This window comes from Macaca thibetana, chromosome 6 (genome assembly GCF_024542745.1).
Source record: "Macaca thibetana thibetana isolate TM-01 chromosome 6, ASM2454274v1, whole genome shotgun sequence".
Taxonomy (NCBI): domain Eukaryota; kingdom Metazoa; phylum Chordata; class Mammalia; order Primates; family Cercopithecidae; genus Macaca; species Macaca thibetana.
Window position 1 is genome coordinate 144,309,472 of NC_065583.1, and position 15,329 is coordinate 144,324,800.

Sequence of the window (15,329 nt, forward strand, 5' to 3'; positions counted from 1 at the left end):
TGGGATTTTCTTATATTTTTTAAACCCCTACATTATGTATTTCAGGAACAAAGAAAATTCAGCTCCATTAGAGGAAAATACCACAGGAAAAAATGAGGCCAAAAAAAGGAAGATTGCAGAAACTTCAAATGTTATCACTGAGTCATTGCCATCTGCAGAATCAGAACCTGTTGAAATTGAGGTAGAGATTGCCGAAGGCACCATTGAAGTGGAAGATGAAGGCATCGAAACATTAGAGGAAATGGCTTCTGCCAAGCAATCCGTAAAGTACATACAGAGCACAGGTTCCTCTGATGATTCTGCTCTAGCACTGTTGGCAGATATTACCAGCAAGTACCGTCAAGGTGACAGAAAAGGGCAGATAAAAGAAGATGGCTGTCCGTCTGACCCCACGAGCAAACAGGTAGAAGGTATTGAAATTGTGGAACTTCAGCTGTCACATGTGAAGGACTTGTTCCATTGTGAGAAATGTAACCGTTCATTTAAATTGTTTTACCATTTTAAGGAACACATGAAATCACACTCCACTGAGAGTTTCAAGTGTGAAATATGCAATAAACGGTATCTTCGAGAGAGCGCATGGAAACAGCACCTAAATTGTTACCACCTTGAAGAAGGTGGAGTCAGTAAGAAGCAAAGAACTGGGAAAAAAATTCACGTATGTCAGTACTGTGAGAAACAGTTTGACCATTTTGGACATTTTAAAGAACATCTTCGAAAACATACAGGTAATTAGCAAATACTTTCTTAAGATTTTTTTTTCCCACATGCACTTCAAATTTAAATATATAAAATCTTTTTTAAAAAATAGTGCCTCAGAAGCCATCTAATGTATTATCTCTAATGTGTAGGCTAAGTACACATTGTGTATAGTATTATATGTTCAAATATTGATGCTTTAAATGCAAATCAGTATCAACTTTGGAAGTAATTGTTATTTTTATGCCTTGTCCAATTTTTGTATTTTTTAAAGAAATAGAGAAAATAGTTTGTGATTTATTTCCTAAAGATTATAAATAATTAAATCTTATAGTGAGACTTTACCATTTCTATTTTTACATTTCTTGTGTTGTGTTACTTAGAGTACATTTACAAGCAATCCCTGACGGCCGGGCGCCATGGCTCATGGCCTATAATCCCAGCACTTTGGGAGGCTGAGGCAGGCGGATCACCTGAGGTCAGGAGTTTGAGACCAGCCTGGCCAACATGGTGAAACCTCATCTCCACTAAAAATACAAAAATTAGCCAAGCGTGGTGGCGGGCACCTGTAGTCCCAGCTACTCCGGAGGCTGAGGCAGGGGAATCGCTTGAACCTGGGAGGCAGAGCTTGCAGTGAGCCGAGATCGTGCAGCTGCACTCCAGCCTGGTCGACAGTGAGACTCCATCTAAAAAAAAAAAAAAAAAAGTGGCTAGGTGCGGTGGCTCACGCCTGTAATCCCAGCACTTTGGGAGGCTGAGGCAGGTGGATCACCTGAGCTCAGGAGTTCGAGACCAGCCTGGACAACATTGTGGAACCCCGTCTCTACTAAAAATACAAAAAATTAGCTGGGTGTGGTGGCAGGCGCCTGTAATCCCAGCTACTTGGGAGGGTGAGGCAGGAGAATTGCTGGAGCCTGGGAGGCGGAGGTTGCAGTGAGCCAAGATCACGGCATTGTACTCCAGCCAGGGCAACAAGAACAAAACTCAAGAAAAAAGAAAAAAAAATGCAATCCCTGACATGTTTATACTTCTTTTCCTTTTTTTTTTTTTGGAGATGGAGTCCCTCGGTGTCACCCAAGCTGGAGTGCAGTGGCACCAATCTCAGCTCACTGTAACCTCCGCCTCCTGGGTTTAAGTCATTCTTCTGTCTCAGCCTCCCGAGTAGCTGGGACTACAGGCTTGCACCACCACACCTGGCTAATTTTTGTATTTTTAGTAGAGACGAGGTTTCACCATGTTGGTCAGGCTGGTCTCAAACTCCAGACCTTGTGATCCACCCGTCTCGGCCTCCCAGTGCTGGGATTACAGGCATGAGCCACCACATCTGGCCCTTGTTTATACTTTTTAATGTACATTGAATTACCTGCTTTGGCACAGTAGGTAATATATGTCCATCTCTCTCCACCTTTTCAACAGCAAATATGTCAGGACTTGCAGACATCCAGGGAGCTAAGGAGAATAAGGTTTTTATACTTCTCCTGGGAGCCATGCAAGCATGATGGAAATGTCCCAGGATACCTACCTCAGGGCCTCTCCCACATAGTTATTCATCCCCTATTCCAGTCATCTTCCTTTCAAGAGTCCCTGACCTTGCTCAGGTCTCTTGTTTGCTCCCACTCCCCAATCTTTACTAGGTCTCCTGCACCAGACACAGTAGCTACCACCAACGAATTGAATCTTAGATAGTCCCTAAATGTACTATTACAAGGGTATGGAGAGAACAATTAATACAGCATGCTAAGTGTCAGACTTCTGGACATTTGTTCCCAAGTCTTTGTTATATGTGGTGGTTAAGGCTGTTTAGACTGTTAATACAGTAAATACAACATAGATATCCTACAGTATTTAGAATCTTTCTCTTTGATGCTGGAGTTTGGAGAGCTTCTGGTAAAAGTTTTTAAAAATAGGTTTCTCACCGTCACTTGGTATACATCACTTGAAATTGAGGAACCACATAGATTCAGATGATGTTATCCCCCCACTGTCCAAACTCTTACTGTCAGTATTCGAGGACTGAATAAATACAGGAATAGCAAAGGGATCTTGTACTTAAGGCTCAGTATGGATTTAAAAGTCTTTAAGGTACTAGTTTGGATAACTAATAGGCGTTCATGAAATCTTTTGGGAAAATGCTTTCTGTTTTCAAACATATGTATATACAGTCTACTCTTGAACAACATGGGTTTGAACTGCTTGCATCCACTTATATGCAGATTTCATTCAGCTAAATATGGATCAAAATTATAGTATTCCCAGGATGCAAAACCCATATATGTAGAAGACCAGCTTTTAGTATGTGTGGTTCCACAGGGCCGGCTGCAGGAATTGAATGTGTGTGGATTTTGCTATATGAACCAATCCCCTGCATATACCAAGGGACACCTACCTGTTTTATATAATATTTGGAAACTGCCTATAGTTATAATTTTTGGTCTTTAGAAAACAATAGTCTGTTGGTGAACATATTTGTGGTAATTGGGTTAATTATGCAAAACAATTGTTATACCAGCAGCACAATAAACAAATGTTGGTGGCCAGGCATGGTGGCTCATGCCTGTAATCCTAGCACTTTGGGAGGCTGAGGCAGGTAGATCAGCTGAGGTCAGGAATTCAAGATCAGCCTGGCCTACATGCAAAACCCTGTCTACTAAAAATACAAAATAGCCGGGTGTGGTGGCACATGCCTGTAATCCCAGCTACTTGGGAGGCTGAGGGAGGAGAATTCCTTGAACCCAGGAGGCAGAGGTTGTGGTGAGCCAAGATCGTGCCATTGCACCCCAGCCTGGGCAACAAGAGCGAAACTTCATCTCAAAGAAAAAAACAAAACAAAACAAAAACGCTGGTAAGTAACTTGCAAACTTTGATAGCAGTTTCCCATACCCCAGCAGATAATCAGTAGCTTTTATAGCCTATGAATGTGAAAGTAGCCGCAGTTACCTCTTTTACCCAAAACATTACCTACTGACTTTTACATCTTAGAAAATAGGACAACACAGACCACTTTGGACATCTTTAAATATGCCTCTCAGGTCTTAGATTTTTTATTTTGGATTGGACAGCAGAATATAGAGTTAAGTACATTATAGTGTATGTCTTTCCCTTAGAAATGATGTGAGATAAGTAATTTAAGTAGTTATAAATTACTGAACCATATGCCCATTGGAGGAACAGTTGAGCACGTAAAGCAAACTGAACCCCCACTTCATTGTTTTTTAACTTCAACCAATTTCTATACCGGTAATTAGTTCCAAGATAGTTGTTCTCTTCTCTCCTCTCCTCTCTCCTCTCTCTCTCCTTTGAAACAGGGTCTTCCTCTGTTTCCCAGGCCGGAGTACAGTGGCGCCATCATAGCTCACTTGCAGTCTCAACCTCCTGGACTCAAGTGATCCTTCTGCCTCAGCTTCCTGAGTAGCTGAGACTACAGATGTGTGCCACCATGTCCAACTAATTTTTCTGTTTTTTTGTAGAGACGTGGTTTCATTACGTTCCCTAGGCTTGGAACATAGGCATGAGCCACCATCTCAGCCCTGTTTTTGTTGTTGTTGTCTGTTTGTTTGTTTGTTTGTTTTTAGCTTTAACAACAGGAATTCATTTTCTCACAGTTCTAGAGGTTAGAAGTCCAAGATCAATCTGTTGGTTTCTTTTGAGACCTCTCTTTTTGGCTTGCAGATGGCTACCTTCTCTCTGTGTCCTTACACGGTTTTATCCTCTTCGTGCATACATCTCTGGTGTGGCCTTGTATTTCTTAATAAGACTGGAAAGTCAGAATTACTTCTTGATCTGTGGGCTGCAGAATAGCTGTTGTGTTTGCAGACTGAAAACAATATTAATGTCCTTGTACCTCTCCCTCTGAACTCTTGGGTGACCAGCTGCATTGTCAGTGAGCAGTAGTATTTTGTTTGTGATTGTTTGTTTGTTTTTGAGCAGTAGTATTTTGAAAGGAGTCTTCTGAGCAGTAGGTTTCAACAGTGTGCTTAAAATAGTCAATAAACCATGCTGTAAACAGATGTTCTGTCAACCAAACTTTGTTCTTCCATTTCTGTAGCCCAGGCAGAGTACATGTAATAAGATTCTTAGGGACCCTAGGAGATTTGGAGTGATAAATGACTGATTGGCTTTAACTGAAAGTCAACAGCTGCAATAGCTCCCAACAAGAAAGATATCCTGTCCTTTAAAGCTTTCAAGCCAGTCATTGACTTCTCCCCAACTATGAAAGTCCTAGATAGTATCTTGCAATAGAAGGCTGTTTTGTCTACATTGAATATCTGTTGTTTAGTGTAACCACCTTTGTCAGTGATCTTAACTAGGTATTCTGGATAACTTGCTACAGCTTCCGCATGAGCATGTGCTGCTTCGCATTGCACTTTTATGTTATAGAGATGGCTTCTTAAATTTCATTAACCTCTTCTAGCTTCTACCTTTTCTTCTGCAACTTCTTAACCTCTCTCAACCTTCATAGAACTGAAGAAAGGGCCTAGTTCTGGGTTAGGCTTTGGCTAAAGGGAATGTTTGTTTGGTTTAATCTTTTATCCAGGTTATTCACTCTTTCTCCATATCAGCAGTAAGGCAGTTTTGATTTCTTAACATTCATATGTTCATTAGTGTAGCACTTTTAATTTCCTTAGAGAACTTTACCTTTTCAGTCACAACTTAACTACCTGGCATAGGAGACCTAGCTTTTGGCCTGTCTCAACTTTTGATATGCCTTGCTCTCATAGACTTCATCACTTCTACCTTTTGATTTGCAATGAGAGACATGTGACTTTTTTTTGTGGCGTGATCTCGGCTCACTGCAATCTCCGCCTCCCAGGTTCAAGCAATTCTCTGCCTCAGCCTCCTGAGGATATGGGATTACAGGCGCCCGACACCATGCCCGGCTAATTTTTTTGTATTTTTTAGTAGAGATGGGGTTTCACCATGTTAGCCAGGATGGTCTTGAACTCCTGACCTCGGAATCCACCTGCCTCAGCCTACCAAAGTGCCGGGATTACAGGCATGAGCCACCGTGCCCGGCCGAGACACGTGACTCTTCCACTTAAAGACTTAGAGGCTGTTTTAAGGTTATTAATTGGTCTAATTTCAATATTGTTGCTTCTCAAGGAATAGAGAGACTTGAGAGAGGGAGGGAGGGAAGAGAGAAAAGCTGGTTGGTGGAATAGGAAGCATACAACATTTATCAGTTAAGTTCTTTGTTATGGGTGTGGTTCAGGGCACCCCAAAACAATTGCAGTAGTAACATCAAAAATCACTGATCACAGATCATTATAAGAGATGATAATTTAAAAATTTAAATTTAAATTTGAAATATTGCAATAATTACAGTGACACAGAGACATGAGGTGAGTACATGCTGTTGGGGAAAATGGCACCAGTAAACTTGCTTTACACGGGGTTGTCACAAATCTTCAGTTTTTCAAAAAATCCAAGAAAGTGAAGCACAATAAAAATAGGTATGTTTGTAAGCAGTTTTAAACTATGTTTAAGTTAATAAAGAATGGACAATTTTTCCTTGTAACAAACTTAAGACAGACAATCCTCTTCCTGTTTCCTATTCTCAAAATGTATACCCCATTAGTTTCATATTTTGCATATCTTTATTAGTTTAATGGTTTGGTTTCCTGTATGCTGTTAAAGCATGCACTGTAATCTATGGCTTGATTTGTAAAATTTTAGCTATTTTTTGTCCTCTGAATTTACTTTTATTTGGAAAATAGTAATGATAATGCCATATACCACTAGGCCATGAATATAAAACAGTTTTAGAGTCCCTGCCTTCAAGGAGCTCAGGATATGCTGCAGCGGGGAACAAGCGTGTACAATCTGTGTAACATGCTAAGTGCTGACCACAGTAAGCAGAATCCTGTGGGAATGCCTGCCTGGGTTGCTTGTTTGTGATGGAAGAGACAAAGGTGATATCTTAGTCTGTTCTGTTGCTTATAACAATACCTGAAACTGGGGAATTTATAAAGAAAAGGAATTTATTTCTTACAGTTCTGGAGGCTAAGAAGTTCACTGTTACGAGGTCACATCTGGTGAGAGCCCTGCCAGTGGTGACTCTGCAGAGTCCTGAGGCCATGCAGGGCATCACATGGTGAGGAAGTTGAGCATGCTAGCTCAGGTTTCTCTTCTTCTTTTAAAGCCACCCATCCCATTCCCATGATAACCCGTTAATTCACTGATCCATGAATGGATTAATCTCTTCATGAGTGCAGAGCCCTCATGATCCTATCACCTCTTAAAGGTCCTACCTCTCAATACTACCAAATTGGGGTTTAAGTTTTAACCTGAGTTTTGAAGGAGACAAACATTAAAACTATAGCAGGTGGCTTCTGGGGGTCGTTAGTCTTTGATGACTCAGAAAGGAAGAGGAGTTAGCCTGGAAACAGGTATTCCAGGCAAAAGGAAATGACACAGACACAGAGGAATGAGAGGAAACAAATTGTTTAGATCACTGTTAGTAGGGCATTATGGCCAGAGGCTTGGGTCCAAGTAGAGGAATGCCAGGAGATGTGGCCAAAGGGGTTGGAAGGGCTAACCATGTTGCATGCACTTGGGCATCATATGGGAGATCTAGAGTGGTGTAAGGGTAAGAAAGAGGGAGAGTAATGAGAGATGAGTTTGAGATCATGGAGTTATTTTCATAAATTCCATAAATGAGTTTGAATAATATCTTGGAAGACTAGGTCATTTTAAAGGAGTTTCAGCCAGGCAGATAGCTCATCAGATTCATATTCTAGAGAGGTGACTGGCAAGATAGATTGGAATGGGTTGAAATCTGCTAGCTCAGTGAGGAATCTTCGAGTAATCTAAACTAGAATGGGAGGTTGGGTAAAGGCAGTGTTAGTGGAAAAGAGAGATTTGAGTAACATTACGTAGCCTGAATCAGTAGGATTTGGTGGTCAGTGAGGTGTAGGAGTAAAAGAGAGCTGGTGAGTCCCAGCTTTCTGATTTGAATGGCCACTGGAGGCTAATTAACTTACAAAAAAATATGTAGAAGAGTAAGCAGATGGGGAAGGAGGGAAATACCAGACATGTTGACAGATACACCTGTGGGACACACAGTGTCAAAAGAGAACCTAGAGGTAACCTTTAGCCATGTTTTCAAACAACTACTCCCTAGTTTCTAAGAAAGGTAGTGTGGAATCATAGAGGGAATGTGTGTCCAGAAATCAGAATTTCAGTTCCAGCTCCAGTTCAGCATTTGCCAGCATGATGAATTTGACCGTTCACTTCATCTTTGGGCTTTTCTTGTCTGTGTACCTACTTTATAGGGTTGTGACAAATAAGAAAATGGTGAAAGCACATTGAAAACTGTATTGTCCACACATCTAAAAGAATTAATATGTTGCTATTCCTACATTTTACTGAGCTTACTAAATTTTTTAAATAGGAAAAGCTCAGATGGCACACAATGAAAATTGAGTCTTGTTTCTACTCAAGTAGGTCTTTTGAAGTAACTACTGCTATCCTTTTCTGATTTATCAGATACATTCCTTGCATTTTCAGGTAGCCATACACACACAGGCACACATGCTTTTGGAAAAACAAACGAGCATGCGGTAGTACAGCGTCATGCCATTTAGTTTATCTTTGAGTCGTTTTGAAAAATATATGGAACATTTATGAGTATTTAAATTTTCTTCCTGTGGCTGCACAGTATTTTAATCTATGGGTATATCAACTAGTATTGATGAACATTTAAGTTGTTGCTAGGCTTTTGGTATTACAGACTCTGCTGTAGTAAGCACACTCGTACATATGCCTTTTCAGATGTTCAAGTAATTTCATTTTTAAGAGCAGAATTGCAAGGTCAAAGAATATGCACTTTTTTTTTTTTTTTTTTTTAAAGACAGAGTCTCACCCTATCACCCGGACTGGAGTATAATGGCATGATCTTCGCTAACTTCAACCCCTGCCTCCTGGTTTCAAGAGATTCTGCTGCCTCAGCCTCCCGAGTAGCTGGGATTACAGGCACCCGCCACCACGCCTGGCTAATTTTTTGTATTTTTAGTAGAGACGGGGTTTCACTATGTTGGCCAGGCTGGTCTCAAACACCTGACCTCGTGATCTGCCTGCCTCAGCCTCCCTAATAATATGCACATTTTATATCTTGACAAAGATGATTAAATTGCCATTTAAGGAGAGGCTATGCCAGTTTGTTTCTAGGTCTTACTGATAATGAAAAATTATTGATAAAACCACTAAACCATTTCATTTAGCGATATTGCCCATCATTTTGGTAGTTGAGAATAGTTTTTTATTGCACTAATTCCAGCTAATTAGGTCTTGTCTCTCAAATTAACTTTTCATCATATAAAAATTGTACAAAATAAGCTATAAATGTTTTGTCAGATGATACATATAGCTCAGTTACTGGACTGTGTCATTGTATTTAAGTGTAAGGCTCACATCTAGGACCTCCTCATTACTGGGGTTCCACCTTCCATCCTGGAATCATTCAGTTATTTACTCCTACCCGCTGGTTGCTGAGGACTGCTGGAGAAAATTGATATCTCAGACCTTAAGCACTTTCGTGCCTGATTTATCTCTTTTTCCTAATTGCTATTTCAGAGCTTCCCGGTATATTCAAAGACCTCTGCCCACACCCCTCCTCCAGCAGATAACATACTTACCTTCCAACCCCCAACTTACCTGTAATAGCATTAATCTTTGCCCCTCTTTTTTTTTTTTTTTTTTTGAGATGGAGTCTCGCTCTGTCACCCAGGCTGAAGTACAGTGGCACAATCTTGGCTCACTGCAACCTCTGCCTCCCAGGTTCAAGCAATTCTCCTGCCTCAGCCTCCCAAGTAGCTGGGACTACAGGTGCTTGCCACCATGCCCAGCTAATTTTGTGTGTGTGTGTGTGTGTATTTTTAGTAGAGACGGGGTTTCACCATGTTGGTCAGGCTGGTCTCCAACTCCTGACTTCACGTGATCCACCTGCCTCGGCCTCCCAAAGTGCTAGGATCACAGGTGTGAGCCACCGTGCCTGGCTTATACCCTCTTCTTTTATTCTAGAAAAAGAGGTTTCCCTTTTCTTCAAAGCCAATTCTAGATCCCATGCCTTGATGTCCCTCTAAACCATGTCCCATCTATCATTCCATCTCCTTTCTCCATTGCCTCTTTGCCCATCAACAAATAAATAATGGATGTCTCTCCTGGCTTAAAGAATCCTATTATTGGCTGGCCATGGTGGATCACTTAAGGTCAGGAGTTTAAGACCAGTCTGACTAACATGGTGAAACTCTGTCTCTACTAAAAATACAAAATTAGCTGGGCATGGTGGCACACGCCCATAATCCCAGCTACTTGGGAGGCTGAGGCAGGAGGATTGCCTGAACCTGGGGAGGTGGAGGTTGCAGTGATCTGAGATCATGCCATTGCACTCCAGCCTGGGCAACAAGAGTGAAACTCCATCTCAAAGAAAAAAAGAATGCTATTATTGACATGCTTCCCTCTAGCTAGTCATCTCTCTTCTTGTAGGTCATTTTATGTTTGTTTTTTTTTTTTTTGAGATGGAGTCTCACTGTGTCGCTTAGGCTAGAGTGCAGTGGTGTGATCTCAGCTCACTGCAACTTCTGCCTCACGGGTTTAAGCTGTTCTGTCTCGGCCTCACAGGTAGGTAGCTGGGACTACAGGCTCTCACCACCGTGCCCAGATAATTTTTGTATTTTTGGTAGAGATGGAGATTTGCAATGTTGGCCAGGCTGGTCTTGAACTCCTGACCTCAAGTGATCTGCCCGCTTCAGCCTCCCAAAGTGCTGGGATTACAGGTGTGAACCACCACACCTGGCCAGCTGTTTTATTTTTAAACAGAGATGGAGTCTCACCATGTTGCCCAGGCTGTTCCCGTCAAGCAATCCTTCTGCCTTGGCCTCCCAAAGTGCTGCTGGGATTACAGGCTTAAGCCACCACATTTGGCTTTCTGGGCCTTCTTAAAAGAATTTTGGTACTGACTGTTTTCATTGACATGATTCTCACTCACTTTTGCCCCGTGGCAGTGGGCCAGTTACATCACTGGTTAAAGTCATTTCCTTTTCTTTCCTTCTACTTCTGGCTGTTTCATTTCTTTTGCTAGCTCATCTACCTGCTGTTTTAACTTGGTGTTTCTCTGGGTTCTGCCCTTGATTCTTGTTATCATACAACATACTCAGAAATGTTTTCCTGCCTAAAGGTTTTTACTATCACTTAACCCCTAATTTGGCCAGGTGCGGTAGCTCATGCTTGTAATCCCAGCACTTTGGGAGGCCAGGGCGGGCAGATCACCTGAGGTCAGGAGTTCGAGACCAGCCTGGCCAACGTGGTGAAACCCCATCTATACTAAAAATACAAAAAAATAGCCGGGTGTGGTGGCCCCCACCTGTAATCCCAGCTACTCCGGAGGCTGAGACACGAGAATCACTTGAACCCGGGAGGTGGAGGTTGCAGTGAGCCAAGATTGTGCCCCTGCACTCCAGCCTAGGTGACAGTAAGACTGTCTCAAAAAAAAAAAAAAAAAAAAAAAAACAAAAAAAGACCCTATTTTATATATAAATCACCCTCTATTTGGCTTCAGAATTATCTTTACAACTATCTACCGGACATCTCCACTCTGTTCTGAGTACCGTAAACTCAGCAGACACAAAACTGAATTTATAGTCTTTCCCAGCATACCATGTTCCAAACCTACATGCACTCCTGTGTCCTATTTCTTTATTCTCATTGGTATTCTAAGCCAAGGATCTGGGAATCTCCATCACTGATTCCTCCATCCTTACTTCTCACCCACCATGCTGTTTTATACCTCCGTGCCTCTTTCTTTTTTTTCTCCTATTTCATTGCAGGACGAATTGACCCCCTCCTCTGTGCTGCTGCAGTACATATTCCATCGCTTTTCTGTGACAGATCTTTTACAGTGCATTACATTTGTTTATTTTCATGTATTTCATCTTTATACCTTGGCCTTTGATAGGAAGTTTTTTGCAAAGGACAGTTTATCTTCTTACCTTCATCACCTAGCACATGGTCTAGCACATGGTAAGTGCAAAAAATGCAGAAAGGATAATGATGCATTTCCGCAAAATAAGAGGTTGATCATGATTTTTATCTACGGGAAAATAAATAATTTTTTTAAGAAGTGCAAAAACATGGAACAGAGTTTAGATGTAAATTATATTTATCTTTGTCAAAGCATAGATACAATTAAATATTAAATTTTATTATTTTTGCTACCTCTAGAAAAGTCTTTGGAATATGGTGAAAATATTTGAATTATGAATTGTGATTTCTCCTTTTAGGAATTTACTATTAAAATTGCCCCGTCAAAAAAACAAAGTAAATATTTAAAATTATTTGCTCTTATGATTTTTCTTAATTTGCCAACATATGTTTTTTCCCCTCTAATAGGTGAAAAACCTTTTGAATGTCCAAATTGTCATGAACGATTTGCTAGAAATAGCACTCTTAAATGTCACCTCACTGCATGCCAAACTGGAGTAGGAGCAAAAAAAGGAAGGAAGAAACTCTACGAATGCCAGGTATGTGCAGTTACATGCATTCAGTTCTTAACAAAGGAGTGTTGTGTTTGCAGTCATCAAAAGCAAAGGGAAACAGTCTCAAGCAAAGGTATAGGGGCTGATGGTCTGGAAAGAAATGAGAATAAAGAACATTATTGTCTTGGGGACTAAATTGGTTTTTTTAACCCAACCATAGATGACACCAATGTCAATAAAAATTATGTCCTAAATAACAATCTGGAACTGTAGTTAACCATGGAGCAATTATTAGAATTTGGGATGGGGATTGGAGGAAACATTTCAGCTATAATTAGATTTTTTCCCCCATGATTAGTGTATTTTTATATCAAATATCAAATAATTATTACATTATTTGATATAAAAATATTTGATATAAGTGTTATATGTTATGGGAGAAATTAAAATATTGTTACTTTATGTTTAAACAATGAAGGCAGTATTGAAATGTTTCTCAAAATGTATTTTGGTGGCCAGGCACGGTGGCTCATGCCTGTAATCCCAGCACTTTGGGAGGCCGAGGCAGGTGGATCGCCTAAGGTCAGGAGTTTGAGACCAGGCTGGCTAACGTGGTGAAACACTGTCTCTACTAAAAATACAAAAGTTAGCCGGGCGTGGTGGCAGATGCCTGTAATCCCAGCTACTTGGGAGGCTGAGGCAGGAGAATCACTTGAGCTCAGGAGGGGGAGGTTGCAGTGAGCCAAGATCGCACCATTGCACTCCAGCTTGGGCGATAAGAGCGAGACTTCATCTCAAAAAAAAAAAAAATGTATTACTAGCTGTGTGAGCTAAAAGTCCAAATGAACCAAAGAATTATGAAATAGCTTGGACTAGATTCTCTTGCAGGTACCACGTTTATAACATTTACAGAATGAGCCTTCAACTTTTTCTTTACAGAGAATAAATGCATTCATATTTCCTTCAGTTCAGATATAAGTATTGTCTATATCATATTTTTGATTATTTCAGGTCTGCAACAGTGTGTTTAACAGCTGGGACCAGTTCAAGGATCACTTGGTGATACACACTGGAGATAAACCCAACCATTGTACTTTATGTGATTTGTGGTTTATGCAAGGAAATGAATTAAGGAGGCATCTCAGTGATGCTCACAATATTTCAGAGCGTCTAGTAACAGAAGAAGTTCTTTCAGTAGAAACACGTGTGCAAACTGAACCTGTAACATCAATGACTATTATAGAACAAGTTGGGAAGGTGCATGTGCTACCATTGCTTCAGGTTCAGGTGGATTCAGCACAAGTGACTGTGGAACAAGTCCATCCAGATCTGCTTCACGACAGCCAGGTGCACGATTCACACATGAGTGAGCTTCCAGAGCAGGTCCAAGTGAGTTATCTAGAAGTGGGCCGAATTCAGACTGAAGAAGGTACTGAAGTACATGTAGAGGAGCTGCATGTTGAACGGGTAAATCAGATGCCAGTGGAAGTACAAACGGAACTTCTAGAAGCAGATTTGGACCATGTGACCCCAGAAATCATGAACCAAGAGGAGAGAGAGTCTAGCCAAGCAGATGCTGCTAAGGCTGCCAGAGAAGATCACCAAGATGCTGAGGATTTAGAGACCAAGCCAACAGTGGATTCTGAAACTGAAAAGGCCAAGAATGAGGACAGAACAGCTATGCCAGTTTTAGAATGAAATTACACATGAATATATTTTTAAATTTACTTATTGGGTTTTTGAACTGATTATGGGCAGTATGACTGTCCTTAAGCCTAACAGACAAGTGGACCAAAGTTAAGCTGTTTCCTGTTGTGCTGAACTGTTTCTGTTGAAACACATTGATTCCCCTCCCCCTACTTAATGCCACAGAGGAGGGATCTTTTCCATAACTGAAGGGGAGTTTTGAGAAGTATATTTCTGGAAACTTAAATGGATTATATTCTTATTATATAGTTGGGTACGAATGTATCTATTTTCATTGTGGTAAAAGTTCTTCCTTTTCTCTTTCCCAGGTCATGTTCTTCCTCAAATTTTTTCCATATTGTAAAATCAAACTTAAATCATTAGAATACAAGTGTATGTATTCTAATGCATGTTAGAAAATTGAATAATATAGGAAACACAAGGCTGCATGATGAAAAGTGCATTGTTACTGTGCAGTAAATTTTGGCTTCTGGCTTTCTTTAGTTTGAACAAACGTTCTTGTCTACCCCAGTAGTCACAGATGCCATCTCTGCAACAGAAAGAGTGGTGGTGGCAAAAGTTCTAGAATGTTTAAAAAAAAAAAAAAAACACCCATGTGCCTTCTGAAAACCAACTAAACTTCTATAAAGCATCTCTGGTTCTTTCAAAGTTTGTGTTGTAAGGAGCAATGTAGATGATGCTATAATACTTTATATTTTTGCTTATAATGACAGCCACCAGTTCTTTTTCACTTAGGTTGAGAAATTTTATTTAATGGCCACTGAAGGGCCATTTTCAATTGGGAAAATGTATTTACATCTGTGGTAAACTTTATTTTGATGAAAAGTTGCACTAGTATTTTACCACTAGATGAAAAAAAGATGAGCAGCATTTAAAAATTAATGTATTTAAAATAAAGTACAGAGAAAGACATGTATATAATTATCAGGCTTTGTTTTGAATGGAATCTTTTCCCCCGATCCTTAATGTAAAGATCTTGTGCTATAACTTTTAAAGCCATACAAATAAGAGTGCTAAACTGTGGACTTAAAAGTAGGTGTGTAAATATTTTTAATCAGTATTACTTGGAAAATAAAATATAACAAACACGTAAACCAATATGCTATTTTCTTTACCTGTTAAATATTAGGAGTTCTTTACATTTTTTAAGTAAAGTTTAAAATTATGTGTTCATGACTCTTCTTTAAAAAAGTACCAGTGTGAAAGTTTGTATCTGGGCAGAGATAGTTCCTCATGTGTCTTTACCCGTGTTAACATGACTGATTCATGAATTGTGATAAATTTTCAATCATACCTTCAACCCCCAAAAATCAGCTCAAAAGCATGGAAGAATTTCATATTCTTTGTATTAATAGTTCTTACATGGTAGGCACAACAGCAGGAATTCAGTTAACTGTGTCAAATGTAAAACACCAATTCGATTAGCCCCCTTTGGTAATCCTGATGTTAAAT

The 15,329-nt window shown here is 40.2% G+C and overlaps 1 protein-coding gene across 8 annotated transcripts in view; it reads left to right on the plus strand.

The window, feature by feature from the left end:
- The window catches only part of ZNF131 (zinc finger protein 131), a 113,895-nt gene extending 98,849 nt beyond the window's left edge, over window positions 1-15,046 (plus strand). For 5 of the 8 annotated variants that reach the window (XM_050793444.1, XM_050793446.1, XM_050793445.1 and 2 more), the window contains 3 exons: window positions 46-728; window positions 12,085-12,215; window positions 13,182-15,046. In XM_050793444.1, coding sequence (XP_050649401.1) covers window positions 46-728; window positions 12,085-12,215; window positions 13,182-13,868 — 1,501 coding nt within the window. In that variant the 3' untranslated portion in view covers window positions 13,869-15,046. Of the gene's footprint in view, window positions 1-45; window positions 729-12,084; window positions 12,216-13,181 lie in introns of those variants that run through there. The other 3 variants (XM_050793447.1, XM_050793451.1, XM_050793452.1) reach the window with 2 other exon arrangements.
- The last annotated feature ends 283 nt before the right edge of the window (window positions 15,047-15,329 follow it).